The sequence below is a fragment of the Grus americana genome, chromosome 3, assembly GCF_028858705.1.
Source record: "Grus americana isolate bGruAme1 chromosome 3, bGruAme1.mat, whole genome shotgun sequence".
NCBI classification, from domain to species: domain Eukaryota; kingdom Metazoa; phylum Chordata; class Aves; order Gruiformes; family Gruidae; genus Grus; species Grus americana.
In genome coordinates, this window is record NC_072854.1 from 66,864,643 (window position 1) to 66,888,656 (window position 24,014).

Consider the following 24,014-nt stretch of genomic DNA (forward strand, 5'->3'; position numbering starts at 1 on the left):
TTATATCAGATTAGCTGAGAATTTGCAACTGTAATTGACTATTATTTATCCCAAACAGCAAGAAATTAGGAAAAGTTAATTTTAATGGAATGTTTAATATATTTGCCATAATAAGAGTTTTACTCAATGAAAAATTAACTTGAATGAACAAGAGATCTTGTGGATCACCAGATTTGTCTTCTGGACTGTACAGCAAAATAGTCTATAATGGCCTGTAATCCTTTCTTCAGTGGTGAAGACGTAATGCCTTAGTTTGTTCTCTGTAGCTTGCATTTTTTTATCAAACTATGTCTGGTGTCTCTAACTTGTTTGACTAGTTGAAATGGTTCATGAGTACGGTGACACACTTCTGAATTCTAATAATTCTAGTGAAAATAGATATGAGACTCTTTGATATTACAGTTATGCATTTCTAAAACCAAATATTTTTTAATATGCTGGTTACATGCAATATCCTGTAAGCATGGATGCCCATTTGTAGTGTATCTTACCATGGAGTTTGTATCTTAATTTTTCCTTTTTTGACTTATGCTGACAAAGTTTTAACTAGATGCTTGAACTTCCTGAACTGAAAAGGTAGAGAAGGGGTTAGGAAGGCACAGATCATGGAATGAGCCATCAGGGCTCATTCCACTTTGAAGTGAGTCTTTGAAGAAGCTCCGCGTTCTTGTGCTACGCATGGATGTATAGATTTGTTTTCTTTCCACTTTGATTTGAAAAGATGAATCAAATGGCTCTGGATGCTTGAGTGTCTTGTGGTTTAACCCAGCAGACAGTGAAATCAATCACACAGCTATTTGCTTACTCCCCCCCCACCCAGTGGGATGCGGGAGAGAATCAGAAAAAAAAAGTAAAACTCATGGGTTGAGATAAAGACAGTTTAATATGACAGAAAAGGAAAAGAAGAATAATAAGGATAAAAGAATATACAAAACAAGTGATGCACAGCATAATTGCTTACCACTCGCAGACCACTGATGCCTAGCTAATTCCTGAGCCATGATCTAAACCCCCAGCCAGCTTCCTCCAAGTTGTATACTGCGCGTGATGTCATATAGTATGGAATATCCCTTTGGCCAGATTGGGTCAGCTGTCCTGGCTGTGTCCCCTCCCAGCCCCTTGTGTACCCCCACCCTTCTTGCTGATGGGGCAGTGTGAGAAGCTGAGAAGTCCTTGACTTGGTGTAAACATTGCCTGGCAACAACCAAAGTATCAGTGTGTTAGCGGCATTATTCTCATCCTAAATCTAAAGCACAGCACTGCACCAGCTACTAGGAAGAAAATTAACTCTATCCCAGCTGAAACCAGAACAGAGCGCCATTGTTGTTGACTATACAAAAGAGTAGATATGGAGATTTACCTTTCTTAATGTCCCTGAATATGTATTCTTTTTCTTACATAATCTGTGTTATGGCTTAACATGTTATGGATCTATGTTACAGATCATGTTATGGCTTAGGTAAACTCCTTTAATTTAAAATTCTTTCACTTAAATTCAAAACCTTTTCACGTTGGTTTAGTAATTTGGCGCAGCCAATGGTAGGTTGGGGATATAAGTAGGCTGAAGTCTTCAGTCCTCCAGAGACACTTTTAAAGGGGAAGCAGCACACAAGACCACAGATGTGGTCCACAGGCTGGACATTCTTTGAGAAGGAAATCTTAAAGGCACAGGAGCAGGCCATCCCCATGTGCTGAAAGACGGGCCAGCGGGGAAAACAACCGGCCTGGCTGAAGAGAGAACTTTGGCTGGAACTTGGAGGGGGGAAAAGAGAATTTATGGCCTTTGGAAGAAGGGGCACGTAACTCAGGAGGAGTACAAGGATGTCATGAGGTTATGCAGGGAGAAAATTAGAAGGGCCAAAGCCCAGCTAGAAATTAACCTGGCTACTGTGGCTGCTGCTGTTAAAGACAATAACAAATGTTTTTTTATAAATACATTAGCAACAAAAGGAGGACTAAGGAGAATCTCTATCCTTTGTTAGATGCAGGGGGGGAAACACAGTGACAAAGGATAAGGAAAAGGCTGAGGTACTTAATGCCTTCTTTGCCTCAGTCTTTAGCAGTAAGACCAGTTGTTCTCTGGGTACCCAGTTCCCTGAGCTGGAATACAGGGATCAGAAGCAGAATGAAGCCCGCATAATCCAAGGGGAAATAGTTAGTGACCTGCTACACTACTTAGACACACGCAAGTCTATGGGGCCAGGTGGGATCCACCCCAGCGTACTGAGGGAGCTGGTGGAAGTGCTCACCAAGCCACTTTCTATCATTTATCAGCAGGTCTGGTTAACTGGGGAGGGCCCAGTTGACTAGAGGTTAGCCAGTGTGACGCACATCCACAAGAAGGGCTGGAAGGAGGATCCAGAGAACCACAGGCCTGTCAGTCTGACCTTGGTGCTGAGGAATGTTATGGGGTAGATCATCTTGAGTGCCATCAGGTGGCATGTACAGGGCAGCCAGGTGATCAGGCCCAGTCAGCATGGGTTTACGAAAGGCAGGTCCTGCTTGACCAACCTGATCTCCTTAGATTGGATATTAGGAAAAATGTCTTCACCAAAAGGGTTACCAGTCATTGGAACAGGCTGCCCTGGGAAGTGGTTGAGTAACCATCCCTGCAGGTATTTAAGACACGTAAATGTGGTGTTTAGGGACGTGGTTTAGTGGTTGGACTTGGCAGTGTTAGGTTAACAGTTGGACTTGATGATCTTAAAGGGCTTCTCCAACAAAAATGATTCTATGTTCTTGCCCTGTCATCCTCTTTTCAAAGCAATGTGATTGAATGAGGTGAAGCACCTGCTGCTGTAGCCTTGCATATGTTGTGTATCTCCCACCTATTCAGCACTTAGCTTTATTCCAAACCTCTGTTTTTTTGTTTGTGTTGCTTTTTGTTTCCATAGCAGGTAGTAGTTTTCCAAATAAATAAATATGAAATAAAAGCTGAGTTTTGAGTAGCAGCTGAGTCTTAGTGAATTGCAGCAGATGAGGACTGAAAAATCCATTTCCACTGTTAGGCTTCATACGTGCAGACAAACTGATACCTGGCTGTTGCCTTATGTTGTGAGGAGAAACTCTGTAAGCATGAGCTCTACAAAATGTTTTGACATAATAGGTACAAATGTAGTTGGCTGACATTGATGTATTGGCTTCTCTTTCTCTCTTCTGTTGGCATGGAAAACTTACTGCTCATAAGTAACAAGTGTGGTTTTGAGTCCTGTTACGTGTTTTATCTATAGAAATATTACTGTATTTTTTTAACAATCTTTCCTTTGTTTTGCTTCAGAACAGCTTTTAAAATTGTTGATTTAGCTTGCAAAAAAAAATGTGCAAACTGGTTGTGTATGTGCCATGTATCCTTGTATCTCTTCCAGCTATCCTTTAATTGCTGTCTTTACTTTTTGGAGTTGTAGACTTCATAGTTTATTATATCAGTTCATTCGCATTATTTGATAACAGCGAGCTTAAAAATTCATTGTTTATGTAAGTGATGTAATGGTCAAACTAATGCCAAAATGCATGTGTTGTGCCTATAAAGAGAAATTATTTCTGGTGAAAAGTGTATTATTTCTTACAAACTTGGTTACTGTAAAGTCTAGGTTAATCTGAACTATCTGTCCTGAATATTTTAATGTTAATTCTGATCCTAAGACATTACCAAATATTTCTCTAAGTGACTTTCACAAATTATTTCTTCCACGATAGATGTGCAGTAGCCATTCTTTACTGACAGTGCTTAACAGGCGAGAATGGCTGATGAAACTTTTTGGATGGTTAGCTTGCTCTTATCTCTATTACTGCTGCTATATTGCAAAGTGTACTGTTTATATACTGCTTTCTTGAATGAGGTAATTCAATGTAGACATGAATCTGATCTGAGTAATTATAGGAGCTAGATGAGCTCACCTTAGAGCACTGCTATTTCATTTAACATGTTTATTAATTTCCAAGGAAAATACACTTTTTAATGTTTAATATTTCCATTTATGTTTCCTACAGGCCAGCAAACAAGTTAGAAATATGGGAGGATTTAAAGATAATAAGTAAGTGGAAATTAAAGATTCCATCTGCATAATATTTAGCATAAATTTAAAATGCACACTTTACGCTGGGTTGTTGTTTCAGTAGATAAGAAGATAGCGTAACATGCTATGTGACAAAGCTCCTCCCTGCCCACCCCCCTCCCAAAAGCTCCTTGTGAAGGAATTTTTCACAGCCCCGAGGGGAGTTAGGAGCCCAGAGGCAAAGGTGAAGAATTTTAGTGGCCTTCATGTTACCCCACTGAAGAAAACTTTGTGAGAACTTTCTGTGCCATCACAGAAAAACTAGTTTTTCGAAAGTTCTATGCTGACCCTAACAGAAAACATCAATCAGAACTGTAGGCCAGCCCTTACATGGCCTGCAATTTCCTCTTTTCAAGCCTGTTTCAGAGAGCCACTGTAGCAGTGGTTATGAACTCTTTGGTTCATCTTTTTATTTATTGGCTGATGGAAGCAGTGGAAGGGAGGGAAGAATAGTGAAGTCAGGTAATTATGTAGTGAATACTGCTGAACTCTTTTTACTACTTTTGATTCCTTGGTACCATTTGTTATCCCTACCACCTCCCTGTTTTTGTCTTTTCTTCCTTTTGGTTTTGTTTCTTCTTTTCACAACACCTGTACAGATCCTACTTCTGATCTGGTTCCTTTCTTCCTGTGTCCTTTTCAGCATTCATCCATATTTATTCATGTCACTTCTTCTGCACATCCTCTGTTGCTTAGTGGCTGGTAGCTGATGCTCATTTTATTTTCTTTCTATAGATATTAGCTGCTCCTGCCTTAGGTAACTTTTTTCCCCAAGCTGCTGTTACACCTTCTGTGTCTTAATTGCATGACGAGGGCTAACATACTGTGCGTATTTCCTGGCCTCATGAAGAAAGATGATTATCCATTTTCTGTCTGAGCAACTTGTATAATTTTTATTTTTTCCCAAAATAACTTGTGTAACGTGCAAATGATATTAATATTGGGCTTTAAATGGGACATTTTAGATGTAGCTCCAGCACATATTAGACTCGTGACTGTCTTGGATATGTGTTGTGAATACATGTGTTCTGACAATCAGTGAGAGAAATGTGACTGTGTTTAGCAATTATCTGTGCCTCTTGAGTCTTGGAGAGCACTCTTCCTCCTTGACTCACCCTTATTTCTTTGACTTTGAAGTTATTTTGTTGTCTCTTTTCAAGGTTTCACAAGAAGCATCGTAGCTGTATATAGTACCTGTATGCTAGTAGTTCTTTTGCGAGTCCAGTTAAACATTATTGGCGGTTACATCTACCTAGATAATGCTGCACTCTGCAAAAATGGCACAGTAAGTTTCTTGTTTTGTTTCAAAAGTAGAACTTCTACTTGCTTGGAAGTGAAAGGATTCTTCAGTGAGAGAGAAAAAGGGCATAGCTTAGGAGTATTAGAATGAAACCAAAAGCTCTTATAAGAGTGGGAGATGTGGAAGCATTACTGAAAGTAACATATATTGATGTGTTTTAATAGCCTCTAAATTTGGATGATTTGGTAATACTGTTGCTTAATAAAATACTAGCCATATTGAAGAATAGCTTTTGTCCGCATTTGTATTGCTTAAAGAAGGTTACTTAATATCTAAACACTGACATAAAATAATTTTGTTGCTTTCATTATCTTTTTGTGAAATTGTAGTACTGTGTGAATGATCCAAGACATGTATGCAAATATACATAAATGCTTAGGTCTTCCTTGCACATACATTAATTCCCGCAGTTAAATTTTCCTAGGATTAAAGAAGAAAAATGTTGTCTTTGAAATTTTGACTGTTTTGTTTAACTCCAAAAGGCCATCTAACTAAATGTCTGTTGGTGGGGCCGAGCAAGGTTGAAGACTTGTTTTTGGTTTCTATAGTAGATCTATCATTGCTCAATAAAAATATATCGATGCCACAGTAAGCAAGCACCCATTGTAGAGAGTAAGATCTGCGAATTGTTGGACGGCTGATCTGAAAATAATGGATACAAACTTTGGTTAGTTCTCATATGCCCCCCTGCGATAGCTCCTGCTGAGAGTCAAGGAACAGTGTGTCAAGGCAGGTCTGAGAGAAGCTTTCCTCAGGGAGGCCAGGGTCGATGGAGGTCATGCTTCATGTTATAAAACCTGAAAAAGCTTTTAAAAAAGGGCAAGATGAGTTTGGACCTGAAACATTTCCATTCTCTTGTTGCTCCTATAGAGAAGTGGGTTGACAGGGCCAACTCTGAGGCACTCCACTAGGTTTAATTTTTGGGGTGGTGGAGCGTCTAGTTTTACCTACAGTGCAGTTGTTAAGAGACTTTGCTATATACGAATGAAAGGTGAAAGATTTTTCTGTGCCGCTGAAGATGGAAGAGAGCTCTGTATAGTATTGAAGAGAACAGTGCCAGAGGACTTATGAAAGATCCATGAGTTGATGGCAGGGAGAGGGTCAAAAGCTAGAGACTTGAATGAGAATGGGGGAATACATCTGCTGCAGGGTATTATAAAGATTAAGGAAATTGGTCGCAAGTGGTTTGAAATGATTTTTAATTGTTCTCAACTGCTGACATGTCACAGAACTGTTGGTTTTGTGTTTTTTTTTTCCCACAGACACCACTAGCTCCCCCTGAAGTTCAGCAGCAATATTTATCAAGCATTCAGCACCTTTTAGGAGATGGTATGGTGCTTATTATGAGCTAACTACACTTAAAAGAATTCAGCTTTTTTCTAGACTTCAACAAATCATTAGAATAATTTTGACACTTTCCTCCTTCTAGGACTGACTGAGTTAATAACTATTGTTAAACAAGCTGTGCATAAAGTTTTTGGAAGGTAAGAGTCTACATTTCTCTGTGGTTAGCTTTTAATCTTTATTGTGATGACTGTTCCCAAAACAACAAGTTTTATTAGAATTAAAAAAAAAAGGCATACTGACTTCTCTCAAACAATATTTTTATTATAGCAGGCTATGTCTGCCAGTGCAAACCAATATAGCAGATTGGGATCCTGTTACTTGTGAACATGTTATCAGTAGGAGGACAAAGCATCATTATTCATTTTGCAATCAACACTGTAGTCTTTTTTCCTTTCCAGTATTTCCCTTAAGCACACCCTATCTCTTCTGGAGCTGGAACAGAAACTTAAAGATATCAGGAAAGTAGTGGAACGTAAAGATTCAGATCAGATTACATCTTACTCTCCCTTATGTCATTATCTGATGCCAGATGAAGAAAACCCCTTGGCTACCCAGGTACTTGTTTTGGTTTCTTTCATCTGCCTTCTTTCATTCTGCGTTGTTTGTTTGTTTTGGGGACGGCAGGATGCATAACAATCCTCTAGTTGTACCATGGTATCTGTATCTTTAATAAATGGTGATGCCTCTTCCATCATAAATCAAGTGTACTTATCTCTTTAATCAAGGCAAAGTAAAGTTGAACTTTCTTCAGATTTGATTGAAAGCGTCATCCTCAGAATGTCAGCTTTGAGCTCAGAAACACAGCCCAATCGTTGCTTTTAGCCTGTGATGTATGCCATACAGTGCAGCTTAACTCAGCCCTGAGCTAAATTGTATTACCCTGCACTTGGGTACCAGCAAAGGTCATGGATGGTTGTAGCATCTTGGCCGATGCACCAGAAGGTGATGGTGTGCTGGAGTCCTTTGTTGCTTTGGGCTGGAAAATGAACAGGAGTCAAGAGAAAGGTGTGTCTAATCTCAGTTGTAACGTTAATATCCTGAATTTTCTAAAGGCAAATTTCTGTTTGTCTCTATCTGCACCGCTGGTTGGAGAAAACTCACTCTTAACTTGGTATTACACCAGTATAAAGAAGAAACTCATGCTTCAGTGTGTGACTACATGCACTTACCACTTTAACTTAAGCTGATATGCAGAAGGTTTTTTTCAGTTTTGGAGGTCGGAAGTGGAAAAAATACTTTGCTCAATTAGTCTGGTATTTCCTGCTGATATTGTTTTTAGTAAAAAAAACCCAAAACAACAAACCTGTAGTGACCATTTAAAAGGAAAATTTGAACACAAATTAGAAAGAATCTTATTTACAACAGTGGATCTTTTCTCACTTAATTCCATGGTACAAAACTCTTCTATTTCTACTCTTACAGTTGCCAATGGATTTCTTACTAAATATTGTCTGTCTTTGCTTTTTCTAGGCCTGTGGACTCACAGAAAGAGACATTGCTACAATTAAATTACTTAATGAAACTAGAGATATGCTAGAAAGGTATAGAGAAACACACTGTATTCATATTAAACTCCTCACAACTACTGTTTATGTAAGACAATTACTCTCATATAAAAAGCTGTCAACTTTCATTTGCGAAATGTGACCACTCTGCTGCATTGATTTTTTTATATTCACTAATTGTAGGCTGGGATTTTCAAATTTTGAGAGCTCTGCAACTTATAAATAATACTGCCTTAATGAGATGACCAGGATGTCCTTCCCAGTCAGACCCCTGTATCTCTTCCTCACCTTTTCCATAGTTATACGGGAACAGAGGAGTACGTCTCTTCTGCTAAAGTAGGGTAAATTGAGAGTAACTTTATTGAATTTACTTGCTTCGATTAAATGAACACCAGTTTTGTCTTATCAGAATTTATTTTTAATACATGGGTTTGAGAGTGGTTGTACGCATGCTTTTACCAAGATAGCTACCAAAGTGAGGCTTCTGTAATAAACATTGACTATGAGGGAATTGAGCCAAATGCCAAACTACTCTTACAATTTAGCTGCTAGAGATCCGGGGCATTTTAAGGATGTCCCTTCTATGTTATTGCCTAGTAAGAAAGAGAAGTGAGGAGTGCTTTAGATTTATCTGGGTTTTATTAATCTTAGGGTAGAGTTTAGGTTGTTGATTGGATTGCTGTGGAGTTACTGGGGAGCTGTTCTTTCTTGAGGTGGCTACACTAATGGCCTTTTGTCTGCACCATATGGCTTCCCTCTTGGGAGGGGCATCTGTAGCACTGAATACTTGCAGTGGTTTTTAGTTTGAAAAAATAAATCCCAGGAATCAAACCATTTATTTTCTTTTTTTTCAGTCCAGACTTCAGTACAGTTTTGAGCACATGTTTAAATAGAGGATTCAGTCGGCTGCTGGACAATATGGCAGAGTTTTTTAGACCTACTGAACAGGACCTCTCTCAGAATGGCTCTGTAAATAGGTAAATGTTCTCTTTTGTTGTGGTTCTCATGTGAATAATGCTTTGGGTTCATAGTGAATTCCAAAAAAGGCTATGGGTTTTCCTGCCTACTTGAAGTTCTCATGCTGGAAATCATCCTGCTTCTTGCTTTTGAAGAATAAATGCAGTCTCCTGACTCTGGTCAAGTAGACAGCTAGTAGTATCGCATGTTTCTTCCCACCCATGAAATTGCTAGACTTTACATGAGGTACCTTTCCCACCATTAGTTGCAGAAAGTAGAAATCAGACGACCTATTCCTTCTGCTTTTTGCCTGAACACTGTACAAGCAGACTGCCTTTGTGGCTAAGGAGGATTTACCCCCCGGTGGTGACATCCAAAAGATGCACCGCAGTACCTCCCGTGAGGAAGGCAGCCTTCCCCGAGGGTTAGCGGATGAGCTCTGTACACCCCAGACTCTGGCTGTCAGTCGCTGTAGTTCTCAAGGGAGGTGGGCATTACCGTGATTCACCAAATACACGGAGCCAAAGCACCTACGGAGCCTTAGGTTCTGTGGTATGCTGAAAAAAAGGTACTAGCATTCAGGATCTTCTGCCTCTTCCTAGAAGACTGTTTAAATAATAGCTTTTATTCTGAAGTTAACGCTGGTTTTAAACAGTGCAGTGAGAGTGTTACAAATCCAAAAGCTGGGTTCAAACCCTTGAAAAATTATTTCTAAAATATTAAAATCTTTAATAATAACTTTTTAATGTTTATTTTAATAACTGTTGGCTCCCAAAGAATAATGTTTTTATTTAAACATATACTACTTACATCACTTAAAATATCCCAAAGGCTGTAGTTTGGCTGTCTGTCCTAAGCATGGTTTAAAGTTCAAAATAGTGTGAGATTGTAGACCAGTGCTTCTAACAGCTGTGTAGATAGACACACACGCGTAATGACTCTGGCTAAACTGTATTTCTCTTGCATGAGAAGTAAATGTGAAACTGTAAAAGTTACACCAACTGAAATTTACTTTGGTGCTTCTCTATGTTAAATGAAAGACTTGCTAGGGAAAAACCCTCCATCTGCACATTTTAGTTTGCAGTCGTTCAACTCTGACTTTTGAATTAGTTAGAATTGTAATAACAGTTTAGTGGCTTTGCTAATGTCAGAGCAGCTCTAGGTCAATATTTTTTGTTCTTTTCTAGTCTTTCAAGTGTCAGTCTTCCCTTAGCCAAGATAATTCCAATAATAAATGGACAGATCCATTCAGTATGCAGTGAAACACCCAGTCACTTTGTTCAGGTAAGAATCTTATTTAAAATATCCCAAGTAAAATTTTGAAATGAATGTTGTATATTTCTTTTAATAACATACTTCATTCTGTTTAATTTCAGTGGCTTAAAAAAAAGTAGAAACAACTGGCAAACTTGAACTTTTTGTAAATTTGTATCTTCCAAAAATACGCTATTTTTCTAGAATGTCTTCCCTCTGCTCAACTGTGCAGAAGCACAAAAAGGTCTCTCGCCTTGGTTCTACTTGTACTTCTGCCCATAAACCTTTCTAAAGCAAGAGATTTCAGTTAGATCTCTGTGGGAGTGTCGAGTGCTTTTCTCATAAGGAATTATGTACTGCAGCAAAACCAGGATCATGGTAGATGCATTTGATTAAGCAAATTTATTCTTTCAATTTTTTCCAGGACCTGTTGATGATGGAACAAGTGAAAGATTTTGCTGCTAATGTTTATGAAGCTTTTAGTACCCCTCAGCAACTAGAGAAATGAACTGCACATTTATAGGAATAGATTGTGTATTTATAACAAATCCCTTGTGACTACTGATGAGACTTGGGTTAATTTTATAATGGTGTAGGAGTGGTAGACCAGGAGAAAGAACATTCTGAAAAAAGTGGGAGTGAGCCCATATTTGTTCTAATAGAATTCTGTTTCAGACACCCATTAAAAAATATTCTTGTTAAAAGAATCATTGTATGTAAAGACTTTTCTATTAAAAAAAGTGGTTAAACTCTTCCATAATTCATCTGATTTATTTTTATTGCATCTGAAAGGCATCTGGTGGCAGTATTACAACAAGCTACTAAAAAACCCATTTGTTTGCCTGGGGTGTGTTAGTTTTTTCCAAAACTAATGACAGTGACCTAAGAACAGCACAGAGTAGCAGAACGAAGTAAGGCTTCTTTCTTCTTCTCCCCAATTTTTCTTTTTCTTCATAAAAACTCTTGGTTTTTTTCCCCTTAAACTTCACGTATCTTATTCCAAAGAGTCTCTCATTCTTCGGATAGCCTTTGCCAACTGATGCATGTTCCTCTTGAACAAGCTGAGGAGGGGTGCTCTCTCTGTTATTTAATACTAAAGGAATGTGGATTTTTAGAAGTTCTCTTGTTTATGCTGTTCAAACAGCTACACTGTACACATTAACTTGTAAATATTTTATCTTAATTTGTATTAATTTTGAGCCCAATTGTCTGTATTGTAATAAAATATTTTAATGTAAAATTTGTGTGTGTATTAACATTACTAGCAGGAAAGGCAATAACCTCATTTGACCCATCACTTAAAATCTTGACATAGCTGAAAGAATAAATTCAACTTACACAGTAATAGTTTTGCACTTATTAACATTACTCAGGAAAAATAAGCTTTTGGTCTCTACAATGAGACAATTCATGCTTTCTGTTGTCCTATACCTCCCCCTCTTTGCAAACTTGACACTGGGACATGATGAGTTTGGGAATTTTTCAAGTTGGATGCAATCTACCCTCTGCTTAAAATGTTGCCTCTCTGCCAAAGTTGAGAATCCCTAGCAACTCTTGGTTATTTCTCTTTAAAAAAGTTCATATTGAAGTATATGTTTTGATTAATAGTCCACAGAAGGCACCCTGGTAACTGTGTAAAAACAACAGCTGTAAACAAGAGTCAGCTTTAACCATGTAAAATTATACAAAACAGCACAACAACCCTCCCGCTTTACTTGTATCCTAATAATGGATAGAATTATTCAACAGTAGAAACATAAAATTAATGTTTTTCATGATGAGAAACAAAGATGTGCATATGAATTCCTAACCCTTACAGGACTGTTCTTGCAGATACTGGAAAAAGTTTATTGTTGTCTCCAAAACTGACAGTTTTTACTGTACAGTTTTGTGGAAGTTGGATTTCTTGCACGAAAGAAGGTATACAACGGACTTCTGTGCAGTTGCTGTCCGATCTATTGAATGCTGGCTTGAGCTAGCTTTGGTCTTTCTCATGGCTATAAAAATCTAGTGCCTGTTTCCCCCCCTCCCCCCATTCTTCACATAACTTGGCAAGAAACTGGTTAGGAAAAAAAAAGTGGAGAGATCAAGGTAGATGCTCAGTTTTCACACAAGTTCAAAGAAACAAATTGTATGCAGAGATTCAACTATCTACTGCTGGATTTCATCTGCAGTTCATTACACTCCATCCTTTAATAACAGCCCACCTTCCATAAAAGACTGAAGTTACTGACGTTTCTCAGTCAAGCAAGTAAGAGTTAGAAACCGATGATGAGAAACTGGGCAAAACATGGGCATTCCCTGCTAGCCGAGGCTCCAGCAGCGTATGGCTCAGTTTACGTCAGTCAGTTGCAAAGTCCAGCCCCACTGACATGGCAATTCCTTAGGAGTTAATTGAGGCAGAGCTATTACAATTCCTTTTTCCCCCAGTGCAACCCATTTCAGCAGTTCCTTGTAGCCAATCAGCTTCACCTGAGATAGAAACATACACCATAATTAGAGCAGTGCTTTTTCAAAGTGCATACAATTGCAAAATTGACTAAAGGAATGTTCCATAGCTGCTTTACTATCCCATTGTCCTTAAATGCCACTTATCAACCAAATGAGTGATTAAACAATGATTAAAGGTAGTAGAAAAATACTTGCAAAGTAGATACGTAAGTAATAAAGCTAGTGATGTTGGGTCTTGAGAAGTACTTGGGTCTGTAAAAGGTACATAAACACTTTGCAGAAGTATCTGGGTCAAAGCAGGGATCCAGGTAACCACAGTACACAGCTCTGTATCACCTATTTCTGAAATGCCCATTTCCCATGGTGGAACTTGTAGTTTTGAGGGAATAATGTTTCTCACAGAGCGCAGCCAGGTATCTCAGCACAAAGCTGACCTGAAGAACCCCTCCACTAAACACACAAATAGGTGGTGAGATTCTTAACGCCAGCTGGTGAAATGCTGAAAATAGCAGAGCAGCTGAAGACCACCAGTCTACCCCAGAGGAACATTACTCTTGTGCACGTAAAGGCTAGATGCCTCTACAAAATTCAAGATGCATCTACGTAATTTCTGAAATTAGTCTTTCTTCTGAGCTGTCTTGGCACTGGATTATTTTCACATGGAACTTGTCCAGAAGAGACAATCCAGAAACACACTTAATACATTTCAGCAGCTAATGGACATCCAGTGCATGAAACCAGGACAGAGGTAAGCCAAAGCAAATCCCCACCTTAACTGCACAATGTTGATATCAAGTTCTGAGCACCAGCTGTTCTGCTCTAAATCTGCTTCCGTTGGGTTACGGTACTTGCCAGTGTAGGCATGACATCAGTGTCTTCAACTTTTGACCACCACTTGCTCCAAGACATGCATCTAGGGTCACACTGACTTACTCTTTACAATCCCTGGGCAAGGAAAACTTGTATGTGCTTTCCCTTTGTGCAAGGCTTTGACTTGAAACTACTGCACCATTACAGCAAGTATAGTATCACCAAAGTCACGAGGCTGGATATTTATAAAGAAAGGTCATGCTGAGTTAGAGTCTACACAGGAAACAAGGGGTGGCAAGTTTTTTTCCTGCTACTTGGCCTCATTTTATGATCCTTGGTTTGTAAGCTAAAACATATCCCAGCAACAATTCAGTCTAACTTTGTTTGTTGGAGAAGAAATATCCCACTGGGAGGACTATGACAAGGAGGTCCCAGAACAAAAACATTTTGCTGGGTCTCTTCCAACATACTCTATCCTAAGAGCTATGCATTCCCAAAGATGCCAGAAACTAAAATAAACATGGACAAACCCTGGAGGTGTTTTCCTTCAGAGTATGTTCATTTCTTTCACTGTGTGTTAAAAGCCTCACTGTTCTAAAGGGGAACGGGGGGAGTAGGGATATGTGGGGGGGGCATGTCTTTTACCTGTGTTTCTCCAAGCTTAGCCTGTGGCTCACCAAGTTCCAGAGTCCCAGAGACTGGCCAGTTCAGGAAGACAGCATGGACTTTGCCTCCTTCAGGGCTGAAAGTGTACCTGGTTGGAAACGGGGAACAGAAACGCATATCAGTTCTTCCTTGTAAATTTTCTGAAGTGATACATGGAGTGCTTTCAAGACTGGAAAAACAGATTTGCAAAGTCAGTATTAATTACATTTTTCAGACACATAACCATTTTTCAGACAAAGTAGACCCTTTAATAAAGTACTGTTCCTTGAAAATATGTTCCAACAAAACAGAGGTAATAGAGACTATTAAAGAACTGAATTTAGAGGTAAACATCTGTATTATCTATAAGCAAGCATGTAACAACTCCCTGCTGCTCAGCCATGTAGGAAGGAGGTACTTGCAGGGCAGGGGGGAATCATTAACAGATAATTGTGGGTTACACTCAGAAAAATATGGTAATTCACATCTACACACAAACATCTAGACATTCCACTGAAAAAATTCAACAAGAGTATGCGTGACAATAAAGATTCCACTTCACGTAGCTAGTTTTTTTAAAAATTGAATTTCAGTAGACGTTATCTACACACGTCCTTGGAAATCTTGTGGCATAAACTTGAAACATTCTCCCCTCCTTCCTTCCTTTAGTTACAATTTTGTATTGCTCTTGGAAATAGTTTTACTAAACAGTCGACAGTTCAGCGTTTCAAAGCTAAAGCCAGATAGCCAAATCTTACTGGGGACAGGAGTAAAAAGGCCCACTGAGGCAGAAAAAAGTGTCAAAACCAAAACTGTGATGGATCATTAAGGCGTTAGAGCAGCTATGAGGCACAAAGACTGAGGAGAGTCCAGAGACTGTCTGAATTTAGTGACCAAAAAATTGCTGTTACCTTCCTATGCTTTTTTACCATAAAAAGAAATGCAGAATATGCTAGACTAGTTTCTAGTTACCTTCTCTCTAAACAGTGACACCAAGTATTCCTTTGTACAGATAAACACTTCATAGCAGTTTTGTATTTTCAGATTTTTTTTTTTATAGTTTCTGTTGCCAGCTACACTAAGAAGCACGAGATCACTAAGGAAATGCCTGCAACCTTCCCTTCAGCCTCAGCATCATCCCAAAACTAGTCTCTGACATCCATCATCTACCTACAGTTTTATACACACTTTTATGTGCAGTTACTTAACTGACAAAAGGGTTAATTTCTTCACAGCACACAAACTAAGCTGGTGGTTGCTGTAGCATTAACAATTTCAAAATTTCACATACACTGCTGCTGCTTTACGCAGCCTACACCGATTCAGTAGCCTTACCACACTTCTGGCGTGACCGTGTCATTCTGTGCTCTCCACGGTTTTGTTCCATAGATGGCTTCTCCATTGACTTTCAGCCAGGCACCCATCTGCCTCAGGCGTTCCTCAAATACAACAGCGATGCGACCATCGTGAGTGGGCCCAATATTCATCAAGAGATTTCCTCCACAAGACACTGTTTCTACAAGTTGCTGAAATGTTTTTAAACATATACAGAGAACATATGGTTACGGCTAATGAAATCATGTATTTGAAGTTATTTCTAAAGCCAGGCACACTGCTTCAGAATGATGAACTGAATTAGTTATGTTACTGCTGCATGCTTAGACTTTGGGGGTCATCCCAACAGTCAATACAAAATTTAAGCTCCCATAAAACAAAGCTCTGCTGACAATTTTTATGGCAGAAAACAGCCCAAAATACATTTTCACACCAATATGTCTGAATCTACATTACAATCAGATCCTACAACTTTTTAACATTTTGACTTCTGCAGGAATTTCACGAGGGTTTTACCAATAGAACGGATAGATGATTTCTCTACACAAGAGGAGAATAAGGCTAATAGATGGCACTTCATTTTTACTGAGGTTGAGAGAAGCAGCTTCTTTCTGCTTCCTCTGTTTGATGCTCTCCCTATTTTATGAAGATAACTTGTAAAATATGAGGAAGCCTTCTACAGAGTCCATAAATACTTGTGTTCACATCCACACTGCCCTCCAGAGATCATGAACTGAGATGCGCAAGTCTGAGGAAGAGACAGCTGGAAACAAGCTGCTGAATGAATTTAAACTTTGTGCCTCTGCAAAGAGGTTACTTCAATTTGAAATTACCCTTTGCAAGGACAGTACTAGGAACAGATTTGGATTAAGCAACAATAACAATCAATCTTCCCCTCATTAGCTGAATTTTGCAATTAATGCATTTATCTGAAAGATCGATCAGTCTTCCTTTCATTCAGTTTTCCTAAGCTTCAATTCTTTTTTTAATACCTGAGACGAGCAAAGGGAATCAATGTTCTATTAACAGCAGCCATCTGCATCTGCTAGTGTTTATCTGCATGTCTGTAACAACTGTGTTGGGTTTTTTCTTTAAATGAAGTGGGATAAAAGGGAAGTTTCTCTCTACAAGGTAAAAAGACTATTAAGAGTTATACACTGTTTCTAGCTAGAAGGGGGAAAAGATGTAGCTTTCAGTCAGGGTTCATAAACAGCAACTGTTTGCTTCTCATCAACTTAGAGGTGCAGTTACTAGAAAAACTTAGTAGAAAAGATAATTACGAATCTACCCAGATCAGTCTTTGGCCAGCTACTCGCAGGGGAAACAGCTTCTAAGAGACTGACTGAATTTTTACTAGATAATTTTTCTCTTATTCATGTCTACGAAATTAATAAGAATTACATGGATAGTCTGTCCTGCCAGTGTTAGGTGCAAATGAACAAAATTACTTATTATTTCACTGATTCATTATTCAATTAAAATAATATTTTTTCTAAAAATAGATATGGAATTGAAATGTCATATAGCATAATAAAATCAGGACGGATAATCAGAAGTTGCAGGCAACTCCTTTGTCCCACTGTACCTTCACCAAGTCCTCGATTGTGAGGTAGTCGTCAAGCTGCGCGTTCCTCCTGTACCCCCATGATCTCTTGTCAATAGTCATACAGTTCTCCCACTTGTGAGGCAGGAGATGCCCGGGGTTATACCGGTCACTACAAGTGTAGAAGCCGCCATGCGTACAGATGCTGCCAACTCCCCAGCGGTCATTGGTCACAACTGTGTCCCGGACTGGACTGGGCAGAGAGAACTTTTATGGGTTTTATTCTATAAAACACAGTTACAGCCAGTGTAATCCCTTTCCACACACACCCTGCCCCGAAACTAACATTTAGGATGACTTCTGTACTATTCATTTATTCCAATTAGATTAAGTGCAATTTCAGGAATCCTATTCTCATCCTTTGCTAGTAAAAGGTCCAGATCAGCATTTATTAGGGAAATACGCTCCAGACTTTCACAGGAGGTCTGCCAGAATAAGCCTGCACTTCACATCCACTGCCAGATGTTTGGTCTGCAGTGACAATAATGTACCCATATTCTCAAATTATCCTTCTATCCTGTTTGTCTGTGCAGTAGACCATACTTAGGAAAGAGTATGATTAGGTAGAAGAGCCAATACCACCTTAACTGATTAATTTGCAAATGTGGTTAAAAAATATGAAACAGTCTTTTTGTAGAGCAAGCTTTGATAGTTCTAGGGAAGACCTGGATTCTGTACTTCAGGACAATTAATATTTAGTTAAGTCCTCGTAAGTAGAGGTAACAGGTTCCATAAAACGTACAGAAAACAAGGCAAACTAGACACAGAGCAGAATTTCAGATAAGGAGCTAAACCAGCATCATTACGTACCTGTCATTATACAGCCAAGCCAAGAAACCAGTGCTGTTCCAGTAAGTATCTGGTGCATTTCCATCCCCATCAGACCAAATTATTTCTGGTTGGTACTTGGTCACAATTTCATAGAGTTCTGGTAATGATTTACTGGTTGGAAACTTTCTTGTCTTAAAGGCATTGGTGGTGTCCTCAAGGAAGAGAGGATTAAACCATTCAAACAGGGAATGATATAACCCAAAATGCAAGTCAGTCCTATTTCTAACAGATGTTGCTAGCTCAGCCACAAGATCTCGTTTTGGTCCCACATCAACAGCATTCCAAGTCCAAGAATATTTGGACCCCCACAAAGTAAAGCCTGAAAAGAGAAAAATCAAAGGATAAGAAAGGGAAGCAGAAGAGGGGAAGTTACAGTTCCTCTTTCTGGAAAGCAGTTTGCAAGTGTGTTGCAAAAAAAAAAAAAAAATAAAAACCATATATGTAATATTTTTGTTATCATGGTATAAAGTATGCCTATAAACTGTTTATGCATGATGACAGTAGTCATAACATCACAAGACCATGCCAGATACTTTTATGTATTTTTTATACATACACATACGCATTTATATTTTCCAATTCTATAATGTTTAGGATAATTATTCCTTCTGCTTAATTATTCACTCCATTCATATGTCCCAATTAAATTAACCAAAAATACAGCAACTTTTGAGGCATCTACATTTTTGCTGAATGTATCAAATGTGGCCTGTGAATATAGATTCAACAATTGGAAGATCAAATGCTTTCTCAGTTGCAGAACGCACAAGCTATCATTGGCATTCAAAGACTATTCTCCTCCTTTCTGTTTAGATCTTATGCAAATGTTCACTTTTCATTTGTCTTGACTTTTATAACAGCTCAATCAACTACTCGGTACATGTATATAAGCAGAATGCAAAAACTCTTGAAACAGCTTTTAAAATATCAGTGTTAAATATCAGGAAGGATTTAATGTTTCAGACATCCAGCACATGCACTTACAAGTACTACTGCACTGCAGACTTAGGCCATTGCCAGAGGAGCTCCACTATCATCTTCAAACTGCTTTATACTCATTGCCTAATAAATCTTGCAGTATTTTGGTGAACTGGATACAGTAATTGTATCGACTAGACAAACAAGCTAAAAATTCATGCCCAAGGCTACAGGACAGACTAAGTGAATCATGGTTCTTTTGAAGTCACTGGGAATTACGCCACAGGCATCATCAAGATCAAGATTTTATGTGTGTCAGAGGCGAGATTAAAATTCACAAATTACAAGTTGCCAGTCTTGAACTCACATCTCCCCAAAGACCAACAACGTTCACTAGATGTACTGTCATATTGCATCTTAGTATTTTATACTTTCTTTGCTACCCTATTTCCTCCCAAGCACTTTCTTTTTCTTTACTTTTCTCTGCAAAGCATCTTACAATTACAGTGCCAAAAATCAATCGTGCCTGTAAAGTTACGGACCTGGTTCAAGGTTTTAGCTTTATGGACTGCATCAGGAAGAGCTATACCTCATGCACATTTCTAACTCTGAAGTTAACTCCAGGAACAGACTCCTAAATTCCTTGGAGAAACCTACAGAGCTCATTAACTGCCTGTACACAGCAGCTCTCCATATGTTAAACAGTGCAGAATTCACTTTTGTGGTTCCTTCAGCAATAAATTGCACAACAATAAAAAATAAACTATGGCTACTGCAGCAGGCTCAGCTGACCCCACTGCTTCAGGCTTCTCACCTACAGCAACAGAACAATGGCACAATCTATTTTTCCTCCTATGCAAGCTTCACGGCCATAGGTTTTATGTTAGAGTCAGGAAAATGCACACACGTTTCTTGGGTGGTTTGTTTCCTCTTTGGCTGGGTTGGGGCAGGTAAGGCTGCCTGGCTTTCTCTATCTCTCTTAGCAGGCAGGAAAGTCATCTGGATTTTTCTTCTGTTCACAGAAATGCAACAATTACTAACATTCACAAACCTTCCACTTACCTTCATGATGTTTTGAAGTTAAGACAACATATTTTGCACCTGAAGCCTTCAGAATATCTGCCCACTGGTTGGGATCAAAGAATTCTGCTGTAAACAGAGGCCCAAAATCTTCATAACTGAACCCAGGTGGATAATTTGCCTCCATAAATTTCACATAGGGCTCTCTCTTTTCCTTCTGCCAGAACCACCTACAAATTATAAAGCAAAACATGTCTGCTGGTATATTTTTAGACAAAGAAAAGAGAATTGAAATCATCAGCTCCTATTTCTATTCACACTGAGAGGTGCATGCGCTGGAGGTACATGACACTGGCAGTAAGACAAAATTGCTTCAGAACAGTATTAATTATCAAAGGTTTTCTTTTCTCTGTCCTCTTTCCCCATGCTCTACATCTTTTAAGCACCCCATTTTGGAAGGGCCCCAGGATTTCATTTGGAGCAATGAAACAAAGCAGCTACACTTTGAAAATGGAAAAATGGTAGTCTTGTTCAGCACCCAAATCCTGAAACTGCACTAGAGAGCACATGTAAACAGTCTATCGAAGCAGCTCAGGTGGCACGAGGAATGCGCTTTTTCTGGACTAACATAACTCACCCTCCTCAAGTCTCACACATCAGCTATCAGGCATTTCTGCTCTGCCCCCCACACTATAGCCCGCAAACATGCAGGCCAGCAGCTTTACCTCTCTGCTGGTCCAGAGTCCTCTATGCCAAATGCAGCTGAGTGACCTGATGTGTAAGCACACGCCCACGGTCCCAGGGCAGGAGAGAGCTGGGACTGCAGTGCACTGCAGCCACTGCACGCGTGAGGCTCTGAAGCAAAGGCACCCTACTAGAAGGGATGTCCTCCAACAGCAACCTGTCTTTGCAAGAAACCCACGCACTTACAAATGCACCTCCGTCACAGGCTGTAACATGCAGGCACACATCTACCTAACTACCAGTGCACACACATTTAGGATCTTGAAGGAAAAATAAGCTGATGATCTCTTTTTGCATCCCACCTAGCAAAGACAGGGACAGTTTCTATCCTGTGCTTCCCCATCACAGTGACCATTATTGTCACTATTCAACTGGTCAAATCCACAGTCAGGTTTGGAGCTCCGCCCTGTGGTCTCAGGGGGTCTCTCACCCTCATCATGGGCAGAGGTCATAAATGACCAATAGACCACTATGTATTTTCAACCTGCTCCATCCCTTCCCTACCTAGGAATGAAAAATGACCTCCAAAAACAGTCCTTACTGCATAAACAGCCTTATTGCTGGAGACCTTCTAACAACATACACTGTGACTGCTAAGCTACAGGAAAAGGATCTGAAAGCATTCACCTTTCTACCAATGAAGCCAAACAGCAAAAATCCTGTTGGCAAATTTAGACATATATGAAAATAAATTGAAGGTGAAGGAATAAAACAGACCTGAATCTGAATGTCTGAAATGCGTTTCTCCTGACCTGAGCTGGACTCTGATCGCAGTTCTGTAAGACCACAGTAACCTATGGATAATGTTGTAACCTTCCCAAACAGACTTCAGCGTAAATAAACACAATCTCTGGCAGCCAATAAAGAAAAAAAAAAAAATCTAGAAAGAGGCTGAGACAGCCTTTCTCATTGAAAGAGCCTGTAAAAAAACCCAACAACTCTGATTTAAAGTATGTAATTGCATAAAGAAACAGGTAACATCCTTGCTTCTCTCCCTTTGTCACATGGTTTGCTAACATGAGCACTACTACTCTGACGTGATTAGATTCTAGAAACGTCCTGACCAAAGCTGTGCTGCTCTGAGGGAAGGACAACGAGCTGAGTGATATCAGAGTTTATGACTTTCCATTTGAAGCTGCTACCACAGGACCTCAATCATCTGACTGCACATGCTGCCAGAAGGCCCTGAAGTAGCTTCACACCCACCCGTGCCTAAGGATAGGAGACTACAGGAATATAAAAAACAACTTCATGAACTACATTAGAGTTTTTTGGGGTCTTTTTAGAACAACGACAACAAACGAACACTTGCTCCTGAATCTGTGCACCACTATCAGAGCACTGCACTCAAGAGTAGAGCTTGAACCCAAAGCTAGCTTCCCAATTCCCAGGAAAGTGATTTATTAGTAAACAGAGTTCATGTTAAAAAAAAAAATGCTGAAACCCCTGAACATAACTCTGAAAAGAACAGATCAAATATTGTCAGAAAACAGTGCTTTGTTTGTATCTATGCTGGTTTGTTTTACAAATATTGCATTTAAGGTTTACCATAGCTCTGCCACAGAGCTGCTGTTATCTTCATATTATAAATGATAATGTGATGCACTTGCAGTCACACAGGAAGTATTTGGTAGAACATGGAAAGGAGATAGCAAAAAAATGCTTACAGCCAAAGGGCCTGAACCAGTGAACACTCACAAACAAAAGGTTTTATTCAGCCTTTGAATTAGAATTATTTGAAGGATCAGAGCTTTAGGTTCTTTTAAGTGGAAAGTACTCTTTAATAAAAACTATAATAAGAAAAAGAAGAAAATCATTAACAGCACAAAATGTGTGCAAGTAAACTGTGGGCAGTTTGCAAAGCAAGGGCAGTGATGGAAGGAGTGATGGACTCCTGCGCTCCCCACACACAGTGCCACAGCGCTCTGGCAAGAGCTGTGTAAGGCTTCTCCGGAGGCTGGGAGATCCCCAGCACCCGTCCCCATAGAGCCTGGAGGGAGATCCTTCACCCATCCCTTCATCCAGCCCTGGAGAGGTCTCCCTATCACTCAACCAACCGCCTCTTTTGCCAAGGCTGTGGAAAGCACATCTTTCAGCGCTACAAGCTCTCTGCTCAACTTGGTTAACGCTAGCCAACACATTCAAGTTTTAGGGCTGGGCAGACAGATGGTCAAACATACCAGAAGCACATCAAACTCTGCTTCCTTTAAAACGGCACCATAGACCCCGCGGTCTCACTGACCGGCCTCAGGTGGGATTACCCCCCGTCCCACACGCCTCAGCTCCAGGGTCAGTCTGCAGAGGCGCTCTAAACCTAACCATGACTTGAGGGGGGGGTCACCAAACCAAACCCTGCCTGCCCAAAGAGCTGCTCTCCAAGCAAACCCTCAGATCGCTGCTATGACCGATCCGCAGCAGCTATTTCGGTGGGACCCTCCCAGCTGCCCCGCAGCGGCCGCGCCCAGGGCCGCCGGGGCCTGAGGGGGCTGCGAGGCGATGCCGCCGGGGAGGCCCGCGGGCCAGGCCGGGCTGAGCCGAGCAGGCCGCTGCGGCCGGCGGGACGGAGGCCAGGGCCAGGCCGGGGAGCTCACCAGAACCACTCGCTGCCGAAGCTGGGCACCGAGAACACGCCCCAGTGGATGAAGACGCCAAACTTCGCCTCGTCAAACCAGGCGGGCAGCGGCCGGGCGTCCAGCGAGCTCCAGGTGGGCTCGTAGCGGGGCTGCCCGCCGCTGCCCGGCGGCTGCGCCAGTAAGAGCCCGGGCACCAGCACCACCAGCAGCCCCAGCAGCGGCGCGGCGCGGCCGGGCAGGCCCGCCATGGCGGCGGGCTGCGGGGAGGAGGGTCCTCCGAGCGGAGGTCGCGGCACTACGCGGCCACACCGGGGTAAGCCGCTGGCCGGAGGTGAGGGGACACGGGCGGACAGGGGCAGACCGGGCTGACCCGGGGCTCAAGGCGGGCTCGGGCTCGCCCCGCCCCGCCGGAGCCTGCCGCCCTCCGGCCACAATGTAGCCTGTCTCTTCCGCCTGCAGGTGAAGGGCTCTGGCTCAGCCCCTCCCAAGGCTCCCCCCGCCGTGTCCCGGAGGAGCTGGCAGCGCCCCGTCCTCCCCCTCCTCTGTGTGGAGAAGCGCGCCAGCCGTTGGGGGTCTCATCCCCGTCGGTGTTGTTTTATGTGGCTTCTCGATCACAAATTGTCACCTGGATTTTAAGGATTTGAAGAAAATGAAGTAACCAACTTC

At 40.7% G+C, this 24,014-nt stretch overlaps 2 protein-coding genes across 2 annotated transcripts in view; one reads left to right on the forward strand and one right to left on the reverse strand.

The window, feature by feature from the left end:
• PEX3 (peroxisomal biogenesis factor 3) overlaps window positions 1–11,658 on the forward strand; it is a 21,833-nt gene extending 10,175 nt beyond the window's left edge. The window contains exons 4-12 of the mRNA XM_054821646.1: window positions 3,991–4,034; window positions 5,216–5,340; window positions 6,618–6,684; window positions 6,785–6,839; window positions 7,101–7,257; window positions 8,173–8,243; window positions 9,062–9,184; window positions 10,352–10,448; window positions 10,843–11,658. Coding sequence (XP_054677621.1) covers window positions 3,991–4,034; window positions 5,216–5,340; window positions 6,618–6,684; window positions 6,785–6,839; window positions 7,101–7,257; window positions 8,173–8,243; window positions 9,062–9,184; window positions 10,352–10,448; window positions 10,843–10,926 — 823 coding nt within the window. The 3' untranslated portion in view covers window positions 10,927–11,658. The remainder of the gene's footprint in view (window positions 1–3,990; window positions 4,035–5,215; window positions 5,341–6,617; window positions 6,685–6,784; window positions 6,840–7,100; window positions 7,258–8,172; window positions 8,244–9,061; window positions 9,185–10,351; window positions 10,449–10,842) is intronic.
• Window positions 11,176–23,764, reverse strand: FUCA2 (alpha-L-fucosidase 2). The gene is made up of 7 exons (XM_054821645.1): window positions 23,367–23,764; window positions 20,074–20,261; window positions 18,073–18,412; window positions 17,245–17,455; window positions 15,660–15,850; window positions 14,325–14,433; window positions 11,176–12,890 (listed from the first exon to the last, which is right to left on the reverse strand). Exons 1-7 carry the CDS (start codon window positions 23,594–23,596, stop codon window positions 12,750–12,752), a joined length of 1,410 nt encoding a protein of 469 aa, XP_054677620.1. The 5' UTR covers window positions 23,597–23,764; the 3' UTR covers window positions 11,176–12,749.
• Window positions 23,765–24,014: the final 250 nt, after the last annotated feature.